This window comes from Odontesthes bonariensis, chromosome 14 (genome assembly GCF_027942865.1).
Source record: "Odontesthes bonariensis isolate fOdoBon6 chromosome 14, fOdoBon6.hap1, whole genome shotgun sequence".
Lineage (NCBI taxonomy): Eukaryota > Metazoa > Chordata > Actinopteri > Atheriniformes > Atherinopsidae > Odontesthes > Odontesthes bonariensis.
This window is the reverse complement of record NC_134519.1, coordinates 5,190,132-5,216,510: the sequence shown is the minus strand read 5'-3', so window position 1 is coordinate 5,216,510 and position 26,379 is coordinate 5,190,132. Positions and strand designations below refer to the sequence as shown.

Sequence of the window (26,379 nt, the reverse complement as noted above, 5' to 3'; positions counted from 1 at the left end):
ACGTTCGGTTGCAGACTTCATATCCCAGAATCCTTAGCGTGAATTCGCCGCTTGCTACGTCCATCATACCAGAACAGACGAAGGGGAAACGGATAACTCAAAGCTATAGAGTAATACATAATACTAATACATAATACTTTTTACACCACTCTGGGATAACTTTTGAAAGGATTTAGTTTATTTTTTATTTAGTGAATTGTTTATTTATTTATTTATTTATTTTTATTTGGTCACTCCTTCGTCGACGCTCCACACCCGCAGTTACATAATTGTACCGTTGTTGGCGGTAATGCAACATTACGGATGGTAACCGCCAATAAATTACAAGAAGAATAAGACGACGTCAACTGACAGCTTTACGTCCGGCTGCAGACTTCATATCCCAGAATCCTTAACGTGAATTCGGTGCTAGCTACTTCCATCAAACCAGAACAGACGAAGGGGAAACGGATGACTCGTCTGCTGCCCCGAGTATGATATCTGCCCGCAGAAATACTCCTGGTGTAGGTTTAGAAAACTAAAACGTTTAACGGAGCAATATTGACAGGTAAGAACCAAATTCGTTTCTAAAAACGTTTTGTTTTTATGTTTGACGTTGAGCTAGCTAGCAGGCTAAGTTGTTGTCAAATGAACTTAGCGATGCGGTGACGTCACACCTGCTTCGTGATTATTTGTGTCGATACATTTCAACATTTTTGTGAGCATACTTGACTAAGCTGCGCAGGTTCAGACTGGAGGATCTTTTCGAAGCGTTATTCTGGTTGTTGTTGGCCTCCTCTGCCTGCCAGCCGGTGTTTTTTTGTTACACTTTCTGTCATTTAAAGCTGCTAAACCGATGCAGGGGCCAAATCCACAGTGTCAGAGCTGCATTTCTGTATTCTGCTGATGTGAATAGTTGGTTTCAGGTTAGCCTTGAGCATCCAGATTAATATGTCAGTGTCATCTTTGGAACGAAATGTTAAATCAAGTCTATAATCCATGATGAAATTAGCAAAAAAAACAAGACTCTAAAGGTATGTTTACATGTACATTAGAGTCCCAGCTGTGAGCCTTGACCCATTTTTATCAAAGCCTCCCTCTTAGGGCTCTGATATTAACCAGGTTTGTAGATCAGGTGCAGGTGTGTCCACACTGGGACATTCTGGCACAATTTCAAGTTCCCTTTGCAGCCGAGAACGCCACCAATCTGTGTTTACCTGCCGACTACAGCGGGCTGCTCCATCCCATCTGGCCCGTGTATCCCGTCCCCAGTTTGTTCATCCTTAATTCCTATCCCCGACTCCTGTGCCTCAGCGAGGATGTGAATGGAGGACAGAGGAGCCATGGTGGCAGGCATTTATAGAGTTTAGAAACATCATAATATGTCACACCGCCTTAGGATGTGACAAATACCAAACCCCCTTTTCCAAATGATGCTGTGAGCCGAGTTCCAGCCTCGTTTTGGCGTTGATGAAGGTAGTCCGGCTAGTGATGTTGCTGATATGGGATGTCATACAGCTTCATGTCAAAAGAGGCGAACTATCCCTTTAACTCCAGTATACCTTCTTTAGTCTTGAACTGTACACCAGCGGATCAGAACTGATCTGCAGTTACAGGGAGGGATGGTGGGGCGTTTATTAGTTAAAAGAGAGATTTAGACTCAAGAGTTGAGCGTAAACTCATTTAAAGTTTTAGTGTTTTTTAAGAAGATGTTTTTACCTCATCGGTTATCTAAGCCTTTATTATGCTAGTGCTGGCTTTTTCCCAACAACATGGATTCATTTATGGGGTGAGTAAACAATAGCCACAGCCTTAGTTAGGCTGACTGTGTGACTGCACCCACCACCATCTTAGATCTTTTATATTCTTCCTCGTCTGTCTGAATGTGAGCAGAGTTTCATTGACTCGCCAGTTTTATTCATTAGACACTCAAGCAGCTGTTCCATCCAACCAGTCAGACCTGACTGCGGTTAAACCTCAGGCTCCATGTTAAACTGGCTCTGTCACCTGGTGAGGAATGAGGTTGGTGTTGGCTCCAAGACAGAGTTTGCATTTGCCTAAAGCACATTTACAATACAGCTGAAAATGGGCTCATTTCAAATGATCGAGTATGTGTGGAATCATTTCACTGCTGGACCTACATATGGTGTCATTCACGGTGGGACCACAGCAGTACAAATAAGGATTTTATTTAATGTCTATTTATTATAATAATAATACATTTTATTTATAACGCACTTTACATTTACAACAAAATCTCAAAGTGCTACGGTGGGATAAAAGACAAATATTAAGATCAAAAGCAGGGACAGTAAAATGCAAATAAAATACACAAATAAAAGTGTTGAGTCCTTTAAATGCAAAAACTAAATAACAACCGGACAGAGCATTTTTTATTTTTTTTATTTGATTAAATTTTAAATAAAAGCATTTTTATTTGACCTTTTTGAGTTCACCATGTTCACTTATTTAAATAAAAAGCCTGTAAGAGGTTTAGAGGGGATGCAGTTGGTTTCTTCTTAAGATGAAGATCCCCCAACTGGTTTCAATTTTATTCATTAACAGGACCGTGCATGTTAATAACAGCACATCTGTGACATGCCAGAGTTAGCCAAAGGCTAGTTTTCATCTGTAGTCCTGGTGGCCAGTTGTACAATGGCACCCTAAAAAAAAAAGCATGGGATGTTAAACAATAAAATCATCAACAATTAAGAACGACATATTAAAACAGTGTTAGTTCATAACAGAGAGAGCAGCAATGATGGTAGGAAACGGTAAGATCCAAGCAGAAGTTGTTCTGAGGATCAGCTGTACATGTAGCAGCAGCAAAGCGTTAAATAAAAGCAGAAAATCATCCCACTGAGTATCAAGCACTGATAAAACCGATTAAAACATTTGGTAGATGCATGATAATTTAACAAGCAGTGCTGATAAAATCATAAAAATAAGAGGTTTACACTGGGGTCAAAGTGAAACACGTTATTAATGTTGACCACTCTGACTCCTGATCAGCCATTGGTTGAAGTGAGCGCCAAATCATTTATACGTGTTGATGTCTCTAATTGTTGTGGGAACGGTTAGGGCTGCACGATAATGGCCAAAATGATTATAACGATTATTTTGAGCAATATTGATATCACGATTATTTGTTGATTTTAACCAATACAAATTTTATTGTCACATAGGCTTATTATTAGTTATTTCACGGTGTCTTTGGGAGGTGGTTGGGTAAGGTGATGCGCTAAAGAGACTCGCTTCGATGGATGCCTGAGTTGATGTTGTGGGATGATTAGTCTTTGCAACGCATTTCTTGGTCCTCATACATTCATCGTATTGAACTTTATGGTGTGTTTTCAAGTGGCTAAAGAGGTTCGTTGTGTTGCTTTGTGGCGCCAACACAACCGTACGGCACTCTTTGCATATCACCTTTTCTTGTGTTGCGTCACTCGCCTTGAACCCAAAATGCTTCCGCACAATGGATGACGATCCGGTTCTCGGGACGAGCTCCTCGCCCTCGGCCACGTTAGACATTTTTTGTTTTCTCTGTCAAGGCAAGACATGGCAGGCAAAAACGGTGATTGATTTATTTATTTTATTTATTTTTCATGCAGTGGTCAATTTTTAGATTTTGGGCCAGTCTACTCCTTCAATATGTGTTATCTCAAAACATAAATTAAAATATTTATTTCATCACATTTTGTTTAATCGCGGCATTATGTTTCGCCCAAATAGACCTAAATGAATTCCCCTATTTAAATCTTTAAATGCCGTTTTTGTCAAAATCAGTTTTTTATATTTTTCCAGTATCAATATCTCAGCCTATGGAGCACCAAACTTTCCAGTTATACACTTAGCAGTATTCTGAAGATATTTACAGAAGGATTTGTTGATAAATCATTCCTGGCCTGATTTATGTGACATTATAATAAAAAAAAAATATGGTGAAAATCAATGTTTTTTTTAGACTATGGGCAGCATATTTTGATTTCCTAGGAAATGAAAGCAGATATCCTGAAATCTCTCTGTAATTATCTTTTCATTTTGTGTGTAAACAAAATGAAAAAAGAATTTTGCACCTGGCTTTATCACATGTTCAGCTCTATCTTCCGGAAATATATGCAAATTTGCTCATATTTAATGAGATAATATTGTGCAGCCCAAGGAATGGTGTCGTGAGAAGCTTTAACAGAACAAGCTGACTGACTAAAGGCACCCTTTCTTAATGGAATAACACAGTCACACTGGTTGCTGTTTTTTATCGGAAACGGCAGAACTGGAAACCACTGGTCTGATGTTGAACAGCGCATTGTACTTTAAGCTTCTGTTAAGATTCTAATATCACAACAACAGTGTTTGATAATGATTTAAAGTTCACGCTTCCCTTTGTGGACTTTTTGCGTGGTTATTTTTGCTCAGTGTTTGTTACTTTGGTGTGTAGTTTATAACTGTGTGTACGAGTAAAATGCTCCCGGGTCCGAGACGCGATAACGGCAGATTCTCAATCTTAAAGTGATACTCCGGAGTAGATTCAACCTGGGGTCATTTGAACCGTGATATCCAGCCAAGTAGCCCACCCGCAGTTTTTTCGATATTAGCTGAACATCAGCTGAGTTACTGAGTTATCCCGAATAGCTTCGTACAAGGGTTAATGGAACCTGGCAGTATCTCCAAAATTACCACACTAAAATCACATGCTATGATACCAAACTTCTACAGTAGTACAAATATGGTCTGTACTCACCAAACGATGCATTTGGAAGTTTGAAAATAGTCCAGGAGTTTATTATTATCAACACAAGCCTGATAGCTTCTCTGCTGCTAAAGCTGCGTCGACGTCACTTCCTTGATCTGGGAGCTTCAAAGTAAGATGAGGGTTGATCTACTACTGTAGACAACAAAGTATATGCTATATTCTACATGATTTTTTATGAATTTTTATGTTGTAGAGTTGTGAAATTATTTTATTAATGGAGAAATTGAGCAGCCTTGCTTTGTTGCCTACAGTAGTAGATCAACCCTCATCTTACTTTGAAGCTCCCAGATCAAGGAAGTGACGTCGACGCAGCTTTAGCAGCAGAGAAGCTATCAGGCTTGTGTTTATAATAATAAACTCCTGGACTATTTTCAAACTTCCAAATGCATCGTTTGGTGAGTACAGACCATATTTGTACTACTGTAGAAGTTTGGTGTCATGGCATGTGATTTTAGTGTGGTAATTTTGGAGATACTGCCAGGGTCCGTCAGCGCTTGTACGAAGCTATTCGGGATAACTCAGTAACTCAGCTGATGTTCAGCCAAGATCGGAAAAACTGCGGGTGGGCTACTTGGCTGGATGTCACGGTTCAAATGACCCCAGGTTGAATCTACTCCGGAGTATCGCTTTAAATGACTCGGATCGGCATTGTTGATAAGAATCTTGGAAAAAGTTCAATGTTTTTCCTTTTGAAGAGATGAGGAATTGAAGCAGAAAGTGTGCAACAACCTTAAAAATACATTATATGACATCACTGCTTAAATATAGTTGGTATGGTCAATACTAAGAGCTGTTTGTGGGTGTTCAACAACAAACATACATTTTGACCCTATTAAAAGCAAATCCAGTTACCTGAAAGTAAATTACAAGCTCACAGAAACAATGAATTCTTTAAATTGGTTCCCCTTTAAAACTGTTGGGCATTTCAGGGTTAAACAGTTTAAACTTTTAACTCTGGTGTGAAGAAGAAGCTGCAAGTGTGGAACGGTTTTGGTTTCAGGGTCAATTACAACACGTACGTTTGCTTTTAGGCTCTATTTTTGTGTTAAATCTCTTTCTATTTCCCTGTCTGTGCATTACATCACACTTACACTATGTTCACGTGCAAGTTTTTATACTCTCTGCCTTAAAGCTGCTTTTTCTTTAGTTATTAACCCTTTATTAACGGATTTTTATGTCATTAAAGTCATTTACAGCTGGAAATCGCTGTGTTTTTGTAAATTCAAAGGGAAATCATTAAGATAAAGTGGATGTATTTACTTACTTGGCACCAATTCACCACAACAGTCTCAAGGCACTTTAAAGATACAGTCTGGTATATTCCAGGTTGTTATAATCTAAATAAATCAGATTAATTAAAAAACAAATTAGTCTGGATTGCATCACATTGACACTTGAAATATGTAAATTATGAGCCTGAGGAGAATTATATAAGCTGAATTGTTGCTGTGTTGTTCTCTGTCAGCGTGACTGACTGTTGATGCAAAAGTTAGTTAGTTTCACTTCCCTAAAACACGGATATTCTGAAAATCAAGGTCGAGGTCGAGACCACAAGTCACTCAAACAATCACCGGACTCATTTCTGGTTAATTTTAACAAAGTTTTATGAGACGGCACAATCAGAAGCTGAGTGAAAAGGAGGTTTGAGGTTGCAAACATCAGCTGTTGCACAACTCGTCCTTTTTGTTGCTTTATTCTCTCTTTTTGCACGTCGACTCACAAGATGTGCGATCTGAGAAGACTTTGTGCTTTCCCTCAGAAATAAACTCAAACTCTCTGCCTGAAGCCTCTCAGATGAGGATACTTTCTGTTGTAACAATAATCGAAGTGTCTTCAGATATGTTGGTCACGCTGAACCACGTGCGGGCTCTGGGATTGGTCTAACCCGAACACTAAAAATGGGAAAAAAAAGGCTTTGGCTGTGTTCGATACTACATACTGCATACTGCATACTACACACTGCATACTGCATACTACACACTGCATACTGCATACTACACACTGCATACTACATACTGCATACTACACACTGCATACTACATATTACATATTACATACTGCATACTACAACTGCATACTACATACTGCATACTGCATACTACATACTGCATACTGCATACTACATACTGCATACTACATACTGCATACTGCATCCTACATACTGCATCCTACATACTGCATCCTACATACTGCATACTGCATACTACATACTGCATCCTACATACTGCATACTGCATACTACAACTGCATACTGCATACTACATACTACATACTACATACTGCATACTACATACTGCATACATACTTTCATACTACATACTGCATACTACATACTGCATACTACATACTACATACTACATACTGCATACTACATACTGCATACATACTTTCATACTACATACTGCATACTACATACTGCATACTACATACTGCATACATACTTTCATACTACATACTGCATACTACATACTGCATACTGCATACTACATACTACAACTGCATACTACATACTACATACTGCATACTACATACTGCATACTGCATACTGCATACTGCATCCTACATACTGCATCCTACATACTGCATACTACATACTACAACTGCATACTACATACTACATACTGCATACTGCATACTACATACTGCATACTGCATCCTACATACTGCATCCTACATACTGCATACTGCATACTACAACTGCATACTGCATACTGCATACTACATACTGCATCCTACATACTGCATCCTACATACTACATACTGCATACTACATACTGCATACTACATACTGCATCCTACATACTGCATACTACATACTACATACTACAACTGCATACTGCATACTGCATTCTCATCGATCAGACAGTATGCAGAGTGTTTACCCACAATGCATCTCGCTCCTGCCCGAGCCGAAATCAGCCGGCCTGAAGCTGATTTCCCTTAAGCTCTAAACTCTGTAAACTTTAGCAACATTTGAAACATTTTCAGGCGAGAAAGTAGTCGTTTAGATCCCCAACGTGTTGAAAACCTGACAAAATACCGGCTATTTACAATTTTGTTCCCACGAATTCGGTGCTACTAAAGCTAGCCGCAGTGAGCAACGCACTTCCGGTTATTTTCACAAAATAAAATACCCGTTGCCTTTTGGGAAAGCCATTACGATATAATTGGTGCTTTTGTTTTGAAAACAGGAAGTGAACCTACCCTCGTTGTAGCTAGCTTGAAACTGCCGTTTTGACAGGAAATGACGATCGGCGACGTCATGTTACGTTAGAGCTGGGCGATATATCGATATTTAAGATATATCGATAGATTTTTAAATAAGATATGGAATTAGACCATATCGCATATATCGATATTGTTCAAATTTGCGCTGTAATACTTGCTTCAGGCAAGCCGTTGATCAGAGCTCTCTGCACTGCTTCCCTCGCTCCGGCTCCGCCCCTCCTCTCTCATGCACAGAGGGGGGAGGGGGAGGGACACTCCGGCACTCTTAAACAAACATGGAGAAGGCAACAACACCTGCGGAGCGTACGGAGGAGAGCCCCTTGGTTGGTAAAAGAAAAAGCAGTGGCTCAATCATTTGGAGATGGTTCGGATGCAAATTGTCAGACGAGCAACAAAACCAAACTATATGTAGGGAGTGCCATAAGCACATTGCAGCCAGTGGTGGAAGCACTACGAATCTTTTTTTATCACTTAAAAACGTGGCACAAAGTGCAATATGAAGAGTGTGTGAAACTGCGCGCTGCAGCAGCCACAGGCACAAGCCGTCCCCAACCTGACAAAGCTCCAGCCCCAAAACAAAGCTCACTGCAAGCTTCATTTTCCCGCTGTGTGCCGTATGAGAAGAAAAGCGACAAGTGTCCTTTCACATTGCCAAAGACATGGTCCCTGTTGCAACAGTGGAACAGGTCGGGTTCAAAGAGCTAATTAAAAAGCTGGACCCGAGATACGAGCTTCCCAGTCACAACTATTTTGCACGAGAAGCACTGCCGCAAATGTATAGTGAAGCCGGCTCGCTAACGTCACCCATTTTGCGTTGGCCAGCGACATGTGGTCTAGCAGAACCTGTGCCAACCTTATATGAGCGTGACAGTTCACTTCATGCAAGACTGGGAGCTGAAAACAGCTTGGCAACTGGTTGAGACTGTTCAGATAAGCTATTAAATTAACAAAAATAAACAGGTAATCTCAAGCTGATGTTTAAAAACGTTTTTCTTAAACTGAACACTTTATTTTGTTACCTCTTTATATATAAATGCTGCCCTCAGAAAAAGATTTACCTATTTTATTTTATAGGCTAATTTTATTTAAGATATTTTTTTTATTTAAATGTGCACCTTAGCCTACGGAGCTTTGTTATACAGTGTTTATGTTTACATTTTATAGTGAGTTTTCAATAAAACTACTCGTATTTGGCTTTGACTTTGACTGAGCATTTCGTATCACAGCTCTCACTTTGCGGAAAAAAATATCGGGATATATATCGTATATCGATATTCAACCTAAATATATCGAGATATGACTTTTGGTCCATATCGCCCAGCCCTACGTTACGTTGCATCTTGGGTAGTTTGAGTATGAGTAGTAACCTCATGATGCATACCCAACATTTCAGAGAATCTAGTATGCATCCGGGAACTTCTCGCTTACTCAAACTCGCATACTAACTCACAAAGTTAGTATGAGAAGTAGGAGAAGTATGTGGTTTCATACACAGCCTTTGACTCATACCTCTGGTTGCTTCTGAGATATTTCTCATGCCTTTGCATGTTCACTTTTTATGTCGACAAAAGAAAACCGGGATGAGAAAGCTGGCTGAAGTTTTGTTGAACGGCAGCGGAGGATGATGCATTCGACTCTTTTCCTTCCTGCAGATGCAGTGATGCAGTCTACCACGACAGACTGAGTCCTCATTAAAGCGTCCTGGCTTCCTGCTGCAACAGTCCGCTTTCCCAACACTGAGAGGTGGGCGGGGCCTGTTCTGCAGGCCGGGATGGACAGCAGGTGCAGCAGCGTCGACTCGCGGCTGACCGGCAGGGGCATGGGCTCCGTCAGCACCACGCCCGTGTCTGCGAGGGTGGAGTCGTACGAAGCCACGGAGAAGAAGTGCATCTCCGACGTGAGGAGGACCTTCTGCCTGTTCGTCACCTTTGACCTCTTGTTCATCACCTTGCTCTGGATCATAGAGCTCAACGTAAGGCAACGCTGTTTCTGCATCTCACAGGGAGATGCTCACATGTTAAAAGTTGCATTACAAAGTACAGCCTAGTTTCTCTGCAGGCAGCAAATGCTACACATCAGGGATTAGCTTATGTACGAACCACCTTTCTTTGTCTCCTTCCTACATCTTCCATCCTGTGCAGCAACTGTTTTCAAAATGCATCGTATCCGTTCAAGTCTTCTGGAGCGGTTAAACATTAGAGTTTTCTTACATTAACCAGGCGCGTCATTTCCGCCGGGGACGGTGGGGACGCGTCCCCGGCACTTTGTCTGACGAGCAGATTTGTCCCCACCACTTTAAAAAAGTAGAGAAAGATGTAACATTCTACTCTGCTTTCCTAAAAACTATAATTTTACATCATGGCATTCTCCTAACCAAAGACATTTGATCCGCTCTGCTTTCACTCTCCTTGTATGAATGCGCTTGCGATCAGCCCCCATTGCTGAATAGCAACTCTGTTGAATCCGCTCCGCTCCCACACACTGCGCTGGCGGTCTGCAGTCTGTTACAGTGTAACTAACGGCTGATGAAAGACGTCGCTGGTGTTGCAGGTGAAGATTCGTCAGTGTTTATGATGCATATCAGAAGAGATAGACAATGAATGAAAACTTATTTCACAGAGGGGTTGCTGCTCGTTCACTCTTGCCCGTCGTTTCATAGCCTGGCAATGTTTGAAAACTTTGTCAGGGCGAGGGCTGTTTGTAGCCAGGTTACGTCTCCTGATGCGCTCTTGCTTGGTCGAGGTTTGTCTGAGATTTGTTGGCGTGTCAAGGGCTGTGCAATAACCGAAATTGTGTCTTGTACTAAAATGCGTATTTTGAAATACGAATAGGGCCTACTCTTAAAGGGATATGCCACCCCCAGGCCAAATTAAGTGTATCCCCGCATTCCCGAGACATAAATAAGTGTGTGGGAGCGTTTTCCTGGCGACCCAGGCATTGTCCGAATCTCACAGCACTGACCACTGCTTGGTTGCGCGTAATACCTCCATGCTAGCGTCGCCAATCGAAATATTTCGCCCAACGTGAATTAATTTACTTGATTTACCTTCTAATTACTGTGTGAGTGGTGTACTGCCAGTAGTCATTTGCACTCGATGTGAAAGTACACCACTCACACAGTAATTAGAAGGTAAATCAAGTAAATTAATTCACGTTGGGCGAAATATTTCGATGTGCTGTGAGATTCGGACAATGCCTGCTTCGCCAGGAAAACGCTCCCACACACTTATTTATGTCTCGGGAATGCAGGGATACACTTAATTTGGCCTGGGGGTGGCATATCCCTTTAAGTTTGTCCCAACCCAGGATGTTTCCGACGGCCTAAATAAGACCGCGCAGATGGCTTTTAACTTTTAATATGAGGACAATATCGCGTCAATACGCATCATCGAATGCAATGCCTATTATTTATCATGAAACCTCAATTCGGAAGTAATGTGCCTAGCTTGTACCCAGCACTTTTCAAACCTTACTCAGGTTTATGGTAATTGTCCCCAGCACTTCTGAAATCAAACTGACTCCCATGACATAACCTTTGTGTGGTCTTAACATTGTGTTTACTCCCCTTTGTCCTATGGGTAAAAAACGACCTACCCGCCCTACCAAAGCCCCAAAATAAAGCAACTTAATTGAATTTTAAATCCAAAATCTATTTTTTATGATGAAACCACCTGTTATTTATCTATTCAACTCAATTCAATACATTTTTTATCATGTATTTTTTGTTACACAATACAAAAAGACAATCACCAGTTTTCAGGATTACACTTTTTTTTTTACCACAAACCAACTGTCAGTTGGACCAACAGTTTTCTTATTTTCTCAGTTTTCTTTTACATAATAAAGGTTTATTATTGCTATTATATAAATGTGAAGTAATTACTTCTGAATTAATTATATTGAAAGGGGGAAAAAAAACAGTGAACTTTTTTCTGGTGTTTAAATATTTTTATAATTCACGGGTCAAAAATGACCCATAAGACAATCTTTGTACCCTAGTGGTGTACAGCCCACATGGAAACATAAACAAAAATAAAGTCTGACTTTTTCTAATGATGGGGTCCCTTTAGGAAAAGTCATAACCTTTCAAGTTGGAAAAAAATAGTTTAAGGTATTTTTTCTACAGCTAAACATGGTAGTGGGTCACTTTGGACCCACAAGACAACAGGAGGGTTAAGGCAATGCAGTAGTTATTTAATATTCCTGAGTCCTGATCCTCCTTTCTTTATGTTTGACTTCCAAGCAGCCAGACTGTATTCTAATCTTTTAAAATGTTGAGCAACAGTTCTCCAGCTTTTCTTTGGACATTTTCTGCTTTTTCACTCATTTTCAGTCCATTATTTCTTTGTTTAAGCCACTTAACTCTGAGCTATGAACCATTCAGGCAGGAAAAAGGCTCCTAACTCAAGGGATGAACCAGTGTTGTGTCCAACTTAGCAAAGAAGCCGTTTTAAACTGGATCTTTAGGCACTTTGTTCCCAGCAGCCTGTCACAGAGACACATCATTTGTTCCCATTTCTTTAGCTGCATCTGTGAAAAACAGCTTCATAGTTTCAACTTTTTTGTACATTTACGTTAAAACTGCTTTCAGTTACAAAAAAGTCAAATTATTAAAAGAAATTCAGTTTAAAAAAAATCGTAATCCCAAAATAATGAATGTTATCACGTCTAAAAGTAGAAAAAAAACAGACAATAATAAGAATTATATGTTATTCAACATCAAGAAAAAGTAAATAAGATTCAATTTAAAGCTTAAAAAAGGAATATAAGATATAATCTAATGACTAATTATGGAACAATTAATATAAATGAAATGATTAAACTGTTTTATGCCACCAGAAATGAATAATCTAGAAGCTCTTTGTGGGTTTTAGACTGGAATTAAGATTTGTTCCCATTTCTTTAGCTGCATGTGTGAAAAACAGCAAAGATAACACAGTGTGACAGACAGAAAACAGGATTTCTGCAGCAACAAGGTGATTCCCAAAGAGCTGTTAGCTGAAAACTTGGCATATCTCAGCATGGTGTGCAGTGTGTCCTTAAAACATTTGAGGAAACTGGACAAGTGGAGGACAGAAGAAGAAGTGTCAGGCCTAAAGAACTATCTCCAGCAGATGAACAGGAGGAAATCTGACCCAAAGCCACCAAATAAAACCGAAAAAACAGAAAAGAAAACAAAAAACACAAAAGAAAACAGAAAAAAACATAAAAGAAGACAAAAGAAACACAAAAGAAAACAGAAAACACAAAATAAAACCGAAAAAACAGAAAAGAAAACAAAAAACACAAAAGAAAACAGAAATCACAAAAGAAACAAAATAAAACACAAAATAAAACAAAAAAACCCACAAAAAACACAAGACGTGTTAGGCCTAAAGAACTATCTACAGCAGATGAACAGGATCTGAAAGTGATGTCCTTAAGAAAGAGGAAAACATCCAGCAAAGACCTGACACAGGAGCTGAGAGATGCATCTGGACCTTCAGCTGATCCATCTGCTGTTGGCCCAAGCCTCATCAGAAATGGGCTCCATGGAAGGGTGGCTGTCAGGAAGCCGTTCTTAAGGAAGGGAAACAGGGAGAAAAGGCTGAGCTGTGCCAAAGGACACAAGAAGTGGGCTGAAAATCAGTGGCAGCAGGTCTGATGGAGGGATGAATCCTCCCCAGAGCCCGGAGCTCAACATTACTGAAGCAGTGTGGGGTCATGTTGGCAGAGAACGCAACAAAAGGCAGCCCACATCCAAAGAAGAGCTTTGGGATGTCCTTCAAGAAGCCTGGAGAACTATTCCTGAAGACTCCTTAAAGAAAGGACAGAAAGCTGTCTGAGAGGGTTCAGGCTGTGCTGGAGGAGAAAGGAGCTCAGAGCAGATATTCGCTGTAAAGTTTTGAGTTTTGCATGTTTGAGTTGGATGAATTTACCATTTTTATGGAAGTTTATCAAGAACTTGGCGGTAATTGAATTCTATTAAACGTATTTTCTGTTAAATCCTCTCTGGCTCGCCACAGATCAACATTTTTAGAGATTTCTCTGAAACCTTTAAACCTCTTTTTGAACTACAGGAGGTTTCATGTTTGTAACGTCTCCCCTTAATCATTTATTCAGCTGTATGAAATGAAAGAAAAAACAGTTTTCCACCTGGCAACAGTTTTACATGTAGGATGGGAAGAAAGTTTCCCCTGAACTGAGAGATGCATCTGGACCTTCACTAACAGAACGACAGAGGACAAACTTTATCGTTTCATCTCCAGCTCCAACCCCTTAAATGCTTTTATGATTTTATTTTATTTGACTTTCCTTACACCTGTTACACATTAACTTTCACCACACCAGACATCGGCTGATGACCTAAATGTGACCTGATGTTTCATGAGTTACAGGATTTAAGTTTGTCACATGTAATGAGCTGCCTGGAGCTGTAAAACAGTTACTCATCTGCAGTAAACCTGCTCAAAACATCCTTTGTTTTGGACTTGCACCACAGTCTTTGACTCAGAAACTCCTTCCTTCCTCTCAAACACCACATGTGAACAGTTTGGCAGTTAGATCAGGGTTAACCTCAGAGAAACGACCCACGTTTGACTCTTTCTTGTCCATATCTCCTTAACACAGGGGTGTTGTAGTTGGGCTTTACACTGATTAACCCTTTTAACCCTCATACCTGATTTAAAACACAACTTAATTTCTGAAAAGGGACATTTTTGATAAATACAGCAGTTTTTGTGTGTGTTTCTTTTAACAGAAATTGGTGTTTACCTCATATACACTAGTATTTAAAGGGTTAATTTTTTTTTAAATAATTGAAAACTTGGTGGTTATGATCAGAACTGAAGTGGAAGAACAGATTTATGAAAAAAATATTAACATATTTGGGGATCATTTTAGAAGGGGACAAAAATGTCCCTTTACCAAATTAAGGAGTTTTGTTTTTAAATCAGGCATAACAAAAAAAATAAAAATCAATGTTGTTGCTAATCATTGACATATCCCAGACCATAATAATCCCTACTCAATAATTCCACTTTGCATTCCATATTTTGAAAATACTGGCACCTAAAGGCTTAAAATTTGGGCTAAAAAGTTCAATTTGGCATCTAAAGGGTTCATTTTTTTTTAAATAATTGAAAATTTGGTGGTTATGATCAGAACTGAAGTGGAAGAAAAGATTTATTGAAAAAAATATGAATATATGATGTTTTTAGGTAGTTTTAAAAGGGGACAAAAATGTCCCTTTTCATAAATTAAGGAGTTTTTTTTCTACACAATGAAAAATTGCATTGTATGTTTGTGTTTGAAATTCGAAAAAATAGTCAAAAATGCACAACTGGACCAAATATGATGAGCATCACTATTTCCAGTGTGAAATTAGAGGAGAAAGTACAGCCCAAGTAGAGAAAAATTAGTTTGTTTTCATGCCACTTTCATACTTTAAGCCTTGTAATAAATAACAGCCAGAAATGTGAATGTTTTGCCTTTAAGCTCGTGTTGCACATGGCAGATATGACACAAACTTTGTAATAAGCCACAGTTCAGCATAAAGGATTAAAGTGCTGAAAAAGAATGCCACGAACGCCTGACTGATCGTTACTGCAGATTTAAGCTAAGCTAACAAATGTATTACTGAATCATTCCACCCAAACTGATCACTTTTGCTGATAATGCAACTTTTAAGTCCAATAGAAGTGATTTTAACCTCTATTTGTGCGGCAACGTAAAATCTCTTTGGTGGATTCATAGTTTCTGAGCCTGAGTTATGCAGAATTAGCCTGTTTGCTCATGAATTACATGTCCAGAGAGGCGGAGAAACCAGTTAGAAGTCAGCTATTTCTCTCTTTTTTACTTATTTATTTAATTAAATCTAATCCACACTGTTCAGGAGGTGGCGACGTATCGCCGAGGTGTCGACAGAAAAGCCCGTCCTGGCCTCTCGGCATGCAGAGTGAAAGAGAAAACGGAGCGGTTAAGTTGGGCTTCAGGGCTGTAAATGACCCGCCGTAGTTCGAGGCAGCAGCAACGCTCCACCTCTCTGGTCGGGTTTCATGAAGTGGAAGTTTCCGTCTCCAGATCCCATCACTGAGTAAAACTGAGTTGTGTTTGACAGGTGAACGGTGGCATTCAGAAGCAGCTGGAAAAAGAGGTCCTGCAGTATGACTTCCACGCCTCCTTCTTTGACATCTTTGTAAGAGTTTTTCCACTAATTAATGCACAGAAATATCTTTTTCCTGCTCCTGTTCCTAAATGCCTCCCTCTCGGTCCCTCAGCTGCTGGCTGTTTTCAGGTTTGCAGCTCTCATCCTGGCGTACGCCGTCTGTAAGCTCCGGCACTGGTGGGCCATCGCAGTGAGTCCACTTTTCCTTTAAACATGACAGTAGTTCTCTGTTGCTACCAGCAGAGGGCGACAAACCCTCTTTTGCTTTGCTTTGTTGTTGTTTTTCTCCCTCTGCCTGTAAATGCTGGACAGTGAAGTCCCCCTTTATATCTCTTTATATCCTCCCAAGCAGCCAGAGTTTATTCTAATCTTTTAAAGTGGTCTTTATCAGTAGTTCTCCAGGCTTCCTGAAGGTGATAACACCCCCTCTCCTCTTCCTCTCCGTGCAGATCACCACCGCAGCCAGCTGCGCTTTCCTGATCGCCAAAGTCATTTTATCAAAGGTAAGAATGACTCAGCATGAATTACTATTGTTTTATCCGTGGGACACTGAATCGTTTCCCCAGACTTTCATAAGAATTCCTCATGAAATGTGCTCCAGAGAGTTTCTGTGAGTTGTTTGTTTCCTTTTTCTGGATCTTATTATCCTGCTTTTATTCTTTCAATCATATTTTTACTAGGGCTGGGCGAGTTAACGCGATAATAACGAGTTAACTTGTTAATTATTTAACACCGATAAATATTTTATTGCACATTAACGCAGGTTTTATTATTGTAAACGTCTGTTGAATGCATCACATTCACACAGTTACAGCAAACACCACGAAGCATGGAGTAATAAAATAAAGATAAACTAGCAGGTAACATCACAGCTACAGGTGTGAAGCTAACGGAGCTAACCGGCGCTACTTCCTGTTTTACTTGTTTCAACATAAAAGCACGTATTTCAAAATAAATAAAAATAAAAAACTCCTGTATTTACAGCCAAGTTGAATTGTCTTCTCAGCGTAGTAGTTCCAGTCTAAAATATCACTTAAAGGCAAAACACACAACTGATAGCAGCAAGTCATTCAAGGAAACAGACAGTGGAGCGAGGCTTCTACATAAAAACTACAGAAAGATGCTGATGTTAAAAGTGTGTTTGCACAACAAATGTTATGGCACTTTCATTCATATGGCAGCACATTTAAAATAAAGCTAAATGCTAAAAGCTATACACTACTTTTGGATTCATTAATTCAAATCGTGATTAATCAGATTAAACATTTTAATAGTTGCCCAGCCCTAGTTTTTATCTTTTTTTGTCACAATAACATGAGATGAATCAAATCCATGCGCTTTCTGCATGAAATCGTTGATGGAATTAGTTTCTCTCTCTGTGAAAGACTTTGTAACATGAGTGAGAAACCTGAAGTTTGTACATAATCTTTATAAACCGACGGTTCAGCCCCTGTTACAGTACGCGCTTCTTACATTTGGTGTGTTTTTAGCTGTTGTCTCAGGGGGCGTTTGGGTACCTGCTGCCCATCATCTCCTTCGTGCTGGCCTGGATAGAAACATGGCTGCTGGACTTCAAGGTCCTGCCTCAGGAGGCCGAAGACGAAAACAGTGAGTCTCTGCGATGCTTCTTTCAACCGGCCGCTAAATAACCGCTGCAGTAATGATGTCGCTTATTGAAGAATGGAACTAATGATTTACATAGAAATGCTCAATTCCAGGTGCTGCCAACAGAAAGCTTCTTTATCAAAGCTGCAGGAGTGTTAGCGATGGATGAAATGTACTTAATATGAACTAGATCAGTGAATAGTTTTCACTACTATATCAAAACAGTTCATCTGGACAACTCGTGCTTTTCTATGTAACTGAAAAGTAACGAGCAGTTTTTAGCTTTATTCCACCACAGATTGAATATGTGAGGTGCACCTAAAGCTTCGCTGGGATGGAACTATTTAACAGAACTTACAAGTACACAAAAATACTTTGAGTTCAATCATTTCAGCTTCTTGTGAGACCAGTTTAGACCAGAATAGTTTTTGTTGAAGTGGCTCATTAGTCTTGATAATGTGTGCATGTGGTGGGGTCGAAGTATTCTCCAGTATTGGCTGATATTAGAATATCTTATCTTGTACCCCTGTGAACTCTTTGATTACACTTATGCTAGTATCGATGTCACGATGCCTCCCAAACTGGCAGCTGGTTCCACAGAGAGGGGCCTGATAACTGAAGGCTCTGCCTCCCAAACTGGCAGCTGGTTCCACAGAGAGGGGCCTGATAACTGAAGGCTCTGCCTCCCAAACTGGCAGCTGGTCCCACAGAGAGGGGCCTGATAACTGAAGGCTCTGCCTCCCAAACTGGCAGCTGGTTCCACAGAGAGGGGCCTGATAACTGAAGGCTCTGCCTCCCAAACTGGCAGCTGGTCCCACAGAGAGGGGCCTGATAACTGAAGGCTCTGCCTCCCAAACTGGCAGCTGGTTCCACAGAGAGGGGCCTGATAACTGAAGGCTCTGCCTCCCAAACTGGCAGCTGGTTCCACAGAGAGGGGCCTGATAACTGAAGGCTCTGCCTCCCAAACTGGCAGCTGGTTTCACAGAGAGGGGCCTGATAACTGAAGGCTCTGCCTCCCAAACTGGCAGCTGGTTCCACAGAGAGGGGCCTGATAACTGAAGGCTCTGCCTCCCAAACTGGCAGCTGGTTCTACAGAGAGGGGCCTGATAACTGAAGGCTCTGCCTCCCAAACTGGCAGCTGGTTCCACAGAGAGGGGCCTGATAACTGAAGGCTCTGCCTCCCAAACTGGCAGCTGGTTCCACAGAGAGGAGCCTGATAACTGAAGGCTCTGCCTCCCAAACTGGCAGCTGGTTCCACAGAGAGGAGCCTGATAACTGAAGGCTCTGCCTCCCAAACTGGCAGCTGGTTCCACCAGAGAGGGGCCTGATAACTGAAGGCTCTGCCTCCCAAACTGGCAGCTGGTTCCACAGAGAGGGGCCTGATAACTGAAGGCTCTGCCTCCCAAACTGGCAGCTGGTTCCACAGAGAGGGGCCTGATAACTGAAGTCACAGATGTGGTGTTTGTGTTTTCAGGATACAACTGCATCATGGATGCCCGAGAGCGAGCGCCCCTCATTGGACCGGGCCCTTTATCTGACGGGCAGTTCTACTCTCCACCGGAGTCTCTGGCAGGTCTGTTCACTCACAGAACATCAGAAATATCTCATGCTCGCCTCAGTTAGATTGATGTTGGTTCGCATTTAAAGCACAAATTACGAACCAATCGGTGCTTTCTGCGAGTTTTAGCCTCTTAAATGTCAGACAGTGGCTGTGTTCGAAACCGCATACTACATACTACGTACTGCATACTGCGTACTGCGTAGTACATACTGCATACTACGTACTACGTACTGCATACTACATACTACATACTACATACTACATACTGCGTACTGCGTACTACATACTACATACTGCGTACTACATACTGCATACTACGTACTGCGTACTACATGCTGCATACTACGTACTGCATACTACATACTGCATACTGCATACTACATACTGCGTACTACATACTACGTACTGCATACTACATACTACATACTACGTACTGCGTACTGCATACTACATACTGCGTACTGCATACTGCATACTACGTACTACGTACTGCATACTACATACTACATACTACGTACTGCGTACTGCATACTACATACTGCGTACTGCATACTGCATACTACGTACTGCGTACTACATGCTGCATACTACGTACTGCATACTACATACTGCGTACTGCATACTACATACTGCGTACTGCATACTACATACTGCGTACTACATACTACATACTGCGTACTGTATACTACATACTGCGTACTACATACTACGTACTGCGTACTACATACTACATACTATGTACTGCATACTACATACCACGTACTGCGTACTACATACTACATACTATGTACTGCATACTGCATACTACATACCACGTACTGCGTACTACATACTACGCACTACATACTGCGTACTACATACTACGCACTACGTACTACACACTGCGTACTACACACTGTGTACTACATACTGCGTACTATGTACTGCATACTACATACCACGTACTGCGTACTACATACTACGCACTACATACTGCGTACTACATACTACGCACTACGTACTACACACTGCGTACTACACACTGTGTACTACATACTGCGTACTATGTACTGCATACTACGTGTCACGTTACGTTGCATCTTGGGTAGTTTGAGTATGAGTAGTAACCTCATGATGCATACCCAACATTTCGGAGAATCTAGTATGCATCCGGGAACTTAAAAAAAGTTAAAGTTAGTAGGAGTAGTAGGAGAAGTATGCAGTTTGGAACACAGCTAGTCTGTTTGTTTGTGTTTTCAGGCTGAAACTGTGTTAAATGTGCTGCTGTGTGTTCTGTCTTGTGTTCAGACTCTGACGAGGAGCTGGATGATAAACATGACCCTGAGAAAGGGCTCATTCAGCAGCTGACTTAACAGGTAACAGTATGGCTCTTTATCTGAAGGCAACACGCCATCATGCTGTGGTTATTAACCTCTGCCAATCCGACACGTTCAACAGTCTGTTCTGCTGTTTATCACAATGGAAGCTGCTTCCAGCACCACAGAACTCCACAAGGCCTCCTTCTGCACTTAAAGGGACAGTTCGCCTCTTTTGACATTAAGCTAGCATCACCACAGCAGCTGTTAGCATCACCACAGCAGCCGTTAGCATCACCACAGCTGCTGTTGGCATCACCACAGCAGCCGTTAGCATCACCACAGCTGCTGTTGGCATCACCACAGCTGCTGTTGGCATCACCACAGCAGCTGTTGGCATCACCACAGCTGCCGTTAGCATCACCACAGCTGCCGTTAGCATCACCACAGCAGCCGTTAGCATCACCACAGCAGCCGTTAGCATCACCACAGCAGCCGTTAGCATCACCACAGCTGCCGTTAGCATCACCACTGCAGCCGTTAGCATCACCACTGCAGCCGTTAGCATCACCACTGCTGCCGTTAGCATCACCACTGCTGCCGTTAGCATCACCACAGCAGCCGTTAGCATCACCACAGCTGCTGTTACCGTTAGCATGACCACAGCAGCCGTTAGCATCACCACTGCTGCCGTTACCGTTAGCATCACCACAGCAGCCGTTAGCATCACCACAGCTGCTGTTAGCGTCACCACAGCAGCCGTTAGCATCACCACTGCTGCCGTTAGCATCACCACAGCTGCTGTTAGCATCACCACAGCTGCTGTTAGCGTCACCACAGCAGCCGTTAGCATCACCACAGCAGCCGTTAGCATCACCACAGCAGCCGTTAGCATCACCACAGCTGCTGTTAGCATCACCACAGCAGCCGTTAGCATCACCACAGCAGCTCCCGACTGAATTGAGGGATTTGTTCATGCTGCCGCGACACATTTCCATCTCAAACTGTTTTGTAAAAAGCTCTGCAACATTCAGTTGCCGTGCAGCTAAAAATGTCATCTGTTTTTCTTTGCTCTCCTCAGGGTCTCCTCCTCTGAGGATGGAGGTCTTCTCCTGCTCCGGTTGTGCTACTGAGGGAACGCTCTGCCTTTCAGAATCTGCCATTTTTAGTTTTTATTCGTCCCGTCGTTCCCATGAATGCAGCTCACCTTCTACACAAACGCCACAACTGATAAACGTGCTGCTTTGAAAGCAACTTCACCGCCATGACGGGCGCGTGCTTGTGCGTCCACATGAATGGACCCTCCGAGGGAATTAACTTCTATACAAAAAATGCACTTAGTTTGTTTGTTTTGTTCGGCCATGATTCAAACTGTTGTGCTTTGCTTCCTCTTTTCTGATTCATCTTTTTTTGTATTTCCATCATGTTTACTTTATATTTCCTGATTTATTTTTCACAAACTTGATTTTGAACTCACTGTAAAGGAAAAAGCAGCTTCACAGACTCGTGTGGCCAGAACTGAGCCGGTTTGTAGCAAACAACGCTTTCAGAAACGTCTTCGACTGCGTTTCGTTCTTAAAAAAAAACAAAACATGGCAGCAACTTGCATGGAAACGTCGAAGAGGTTTTAACGGTCGAAGCATCGTATTTATGACTAAATGAGCCATAAATCTGCTGCATTTGCATACGAGGGTTCCTGCACTGCGCTCTCTAAAGCTGCTCTGATAGGAGAAGAAGGTTGAAATAAATGGAAGTGTACATATCTTCATGCATGCCTTGTAAGCCGCCTTGTTTTCACAAGAAGCTTGTCTGTATAATGGAATGATTAAAATGTGAAACCTGGTTTTCTTTGGACTGTTTATTACACTGGAATGAGTAGACTTTTCATTAGTCTAAACAAAAAGAGCCCTTTGAGAGGATTTTTCTTTTCTAAAGGAAACAGATGGAGGGCAAAGATATTTAAATACATCAACGGTGTTAAAACCTCTGAAGAAAAAAATGATCTAAATGTTAGTAACCAACAGAGAAAGTTTTGTTGCGCTGTTAAAAAAAATCCCTGCTTTGCCCTTTAAAGGGACAGTTCGCCTTTTTTGACATGAAGCTGTGTAACATCCCCTATCAGCAACATTTCTGAACATCTTCTTACCCCCTGCTGCGTCCTGTGAGCAGAGTTCCAGCCTCGTTTTGGTGTTGATGAAGGTAGTCTATCCCAGCAAACCCCCAAAATATGGCATCAAAGTGTGGGTTGCCTGTGACATGGACAGCTCATAGCCTTCCAAAGACATCTAAGATATGAATGTTTCAGTTTCTAGCTGCAATAGAAATTCAGTCGTACATCGGCCGTTTTACCGATGAAGGGTTTGGGAGTGGCAGGCTTTAGACGCTGTGTTAAAATTTATCGGCCTACGTTGTGGGCTAATAAGCTAAATAATAATATATAAATAATAAGCTAAATTGCTATCTTCAAGTATTGGAATGAAGGTCTGCTCAAATGAAAACTCGCCATGGTTGGGACCATTAGAAGGAATAAGCCTGAGCTTCCCCCAGTCCATCTGCAGGCGAGCCACAGACCTGTGCGCTCCTCAACATTTGCCTTTGACACTGCAGTGTCATATGTGCCGAAGAGGGGGAACATGTTCTCCTCCTCAGCACAGCACACAGGGAGCCAGCGGTCAGCGAGGATGAGCACCGAAAACCCCAAATAATCCTGAACTGTGTGTGTGTGTGTGCCATAGTCTAATGCTGTATTCATTATAATGGATGTCTATGGGAGCCGTTTCTGTAATCTGCCACTGCAGAAAAACTAAAAAGCTGTAAAAACTGATGTTGTAGCTCATCAATGACATATCCCAGACCTAATAATCCCCCATAGAATATTTCACTTTGCATTGCATATATTGAAAATACAGCAGTTTTTGTGTGTGTTTTTTAACAGAAATTGGTGTTTACCTCATATACACTAGTATTTAAAGGGTTATTTTTTTGAAAATAATTGAAAACTTGGTGGTTATGATCAGAACTGAAGTAGAAGAAAAGATTTCTGAAAAAAAAAGTGGAAGAAAATATTAACATATGGTATTTTGGGGATCATTTTAGAAGGGGACACAAATGGCACTTTTCAGAAATTAAGGAGTTTTTTTTCTACACAATGAAAAATTGCATTGTATGACGTGTGTTTGAAATTTGAAAAAATAGTAAAAAATGCACAACTGGACCAAATATGATGAGTATCACTATCTACAGTGTGAAATTAGAGGAGAAAGTACACCCCAAGTGGAGAAAAATGTCCCCTATCAGGGATTAGGGTTAATGTAAATGTGGTCTGAATTGAAAATGTATTGGCTGTGTTGTTTCTTTTTTTGTGGGATGTTTTATATGTAGAAATGCGTATTTGCAAAAAGGCACCACAGATGCAGCCTTTAAACATCAAAATAAAGTAAAAGAGGCGATAAAAATACTCGTGAATCAACTCCAGTCACAAACGGCATTCAGAAGCAGAATCAAACCCACAAACGAGCACTTTCTGTAACACTGTTTTATTTTCACATTTTCATCGACAGAAGTCAGTTTCCAAGGCAACCGTAAACAGTGAGTCCACAGATCTACACGTTGCCTCTCATCAGTGCGGCCTGTCAGTCAAAAACACCATTTTAAAATAAATACAATACCGATAAAAAAAGAAAGAGAAGAAGGAAAGCTGCTAACCTGTTTCTGCATGAACGAGCTCGTGCAGCTTCAGTCTGGAGGTGAAACGACTCGCGGCGGCCTGATTTTAAAACCACGCGACTGCGCTTTTTCTTGGTGTTTGATGGGGAACTAAAGGAAATATTCTGTCCACGGGGCGTCCCAACAGTTAGCAACACGACACACCTGTGATGTGCTGCTCCACGCTGTGCGTTTCTGCTGAGTCATGAAACCATGCGACGAGTTTTTCTTCTTCGCTGCTTTTAGAGCAATGACATCATCTCTGGCTTGATTCCTTTTTATTTTCTTTATTTTATATTGATGTAAAGTTTAGGCTGTGTTCGAAACTGCATACTTCCATACTACATACTACATACTCATCGATCAGACAGTATGCAGAGCGTTTACCCACAATGCATTTCGCTCCTGCCCGAGCTGAAATCAGCCGGCCTGAAGCTGATTTCCCTTAAGCTCTAAACTCTGTAAACTTTAGCAACATTTGAAACATTTTCAGGTGAGAAAGTAGTCGTTTAGATCCCCAACGTGTTGAAAACCTGACAAAATACCGGCTGTTTACAATTTTGTTCCCACGAATTCGGCGCTACTAAAGCTAGCCGCAGTGAGCTAACGCACTTCCGGTTATTTTCACAAAATAAAACACCCGTTGCCTTTTATCATAGGGAAAGCCATTACCATACAATTGGTGCTTTTGTTTTGAAAACAGGAAGTGAACCTACCCTCGTTGTAGCTAGCTTGAAACTGCCGTTTTGACAGGAAATGACGATCGGCGACGTCACGTTACGTTGCATCTTGGGTAGTTTGAGTATGAGTAGTGACCTCATGATGCATACCCAACATTTCGGAGAATCTAGTATGCATCCGGGAACTTCTCGCTTACTCAAACTCGCATACTAACTCAAAAAGTTAGTAGGAGTAGTAGGAGTAGTAGGAGTAGTATGCGGTTTGGAACACAGCCTTAGTGTCGCTCAGATTTTTACCCCCACATTCATCATCACGTGCTCCGATCCGCACCAACCTTCAGCTTCCTTTAACTTTATTTAAAACTGCAGTTTTACAAAATCACCAAATGTATTAACTGCAGTTTGCACCTTTTTAGTAGTTTTTTTTTTTTTTGCAAACAGATATGAGCTTCAGTTTTTCTGGAGGTTTTTTTAACCCATTTGACAAAAAATGCACGAGACAATAAACGTGTAAACAGTGATTGTAGGCGAACAGAAACATGGTGTAGAAGGAAATGAATCCCTTGTGCTGCTTCACACTTTGACCTGGTGGCTGGGTCATTAGCACGTAAAAAAAAAAAAACACTTTCCTGCAGCTATGAAACATTTCAATCTAAATCAGATCTAATCAGATTTCCTCTCGGTTGATTCAACAGTTTTTTTCTAACTAAATCAGGGAATTAGAAATCTAATCTAAGTTTAAACTTGTCACACAGACGTGTAGAAGAGCTGAAACGCACAGTTCATTGTGCACTTAGTGGATAACTAACCTGAAACTAGTCCACACTAATATATACTTTACTGAGCCGGGGAAATAACCCAAAACCTTATTCTGAGAAGGTTTCGGCTTCTTTAGTTTGGCCCGGAGTCACAGAGGCAGTTTGCATTATTTGCTTTGACTGTGAATCATCCGTGCACATCAAAATGCTTTGAACCGGTACCGACCGGATCTACAACGCTCTGGTATACAGTTCAGGGTGAATTTAAGCATTTAAAACTCACTTTAATGCAGTTGTGAGCGACTGCAGACGTTTTTTTTAAGAACGGATGAAAACATTTGTCAACTACTAAAAGTCCTCCTGTGGAATAAATATATTTTACAACATGGTGAAACACACTTGTAAGAATAGAAAAGCAAGTCTTCACACCATAAGCTGTAATTGTTGACAGATATTTTACATTTAAAGCCACTTAAAAATCCTCTTTGCCTGAGCTTACCATGACACCGCAGTGTTTAGAGAACTGTTGTGGTAATTAAGCAGTTTGAGCGCGTTAAAACTCGTCTTATTCACCGTTGATCTTCTTAATTCAGTCATTTTCGACACGTCTGCTGCTCTTTATACACGAGAAAAGTAACATAATCGGATATCTGTCCCTGTCTCGTTGGT

The 26,379-nt window shown here is 41.1% G+C and overlaps 1 protein-coding gene across 1 annotated transcript; it reads left to right on the top strand.

Moving 5' to 3' along the window:
* The first annotated feature begins 182 nt into the window (after positions 1–182).
* On the top strand, positions 183–22,409 carry stard3nl (STARD3 N-terminal like). The gene is made up of 9 exons (XM_075482678.1): positions 183–547; positions 9,613–9,932; positions 16,059–16,136; positions 16,219–16,296; positions 16,556–16,609; positions 17,597–17,714; positions 19,186–19,284; positions 20,560–20,627; positions 21,649–22,409. Exons 2-8 carry the CDS (start codon positions 9,732–9,734, stop codon positions 20,622–20,624), a joined length of 693 nt encoding a protein of 230 aa, XP_075338793.1. The 5' UTR covers positions 183–547; positions 9,613–9,731; the 3' UTR covers positions 20,625–20,627; positions 21,649–22,409.
* The last annotated feature ends 3,970 nt before the right edge of the window (positions 22,410–26,379 follow it).

What these genes read in the sequence shown, in the direction of transcription:
- stard3nl (XM_075482678.1), top strand. Translation starts at nt 9,732, where the DNA reads ATGGACAGCAGGTGCAGCAGCGTCGACTCGCGGCTGACCGGCAGGGGC. An exon ending in TCTGGATCATAGAGCTCAAC is followed by an intron (nt 9,933 to 16,058) that starts GTAAGGCAACGC and finishes TGTGTTTGACAG; the next exon opens with GTGAACGGTGGCATTCAGAA. An exon ending in CCAAAGTCATTTTATCAAAG is followed by an intron (nt 16,610 to 17,596) that starts GTAAGAATGACT and finishes GTGTGTTTTTAG; the next exon opens with CTGTTGTCTCAGGGGGCGTT.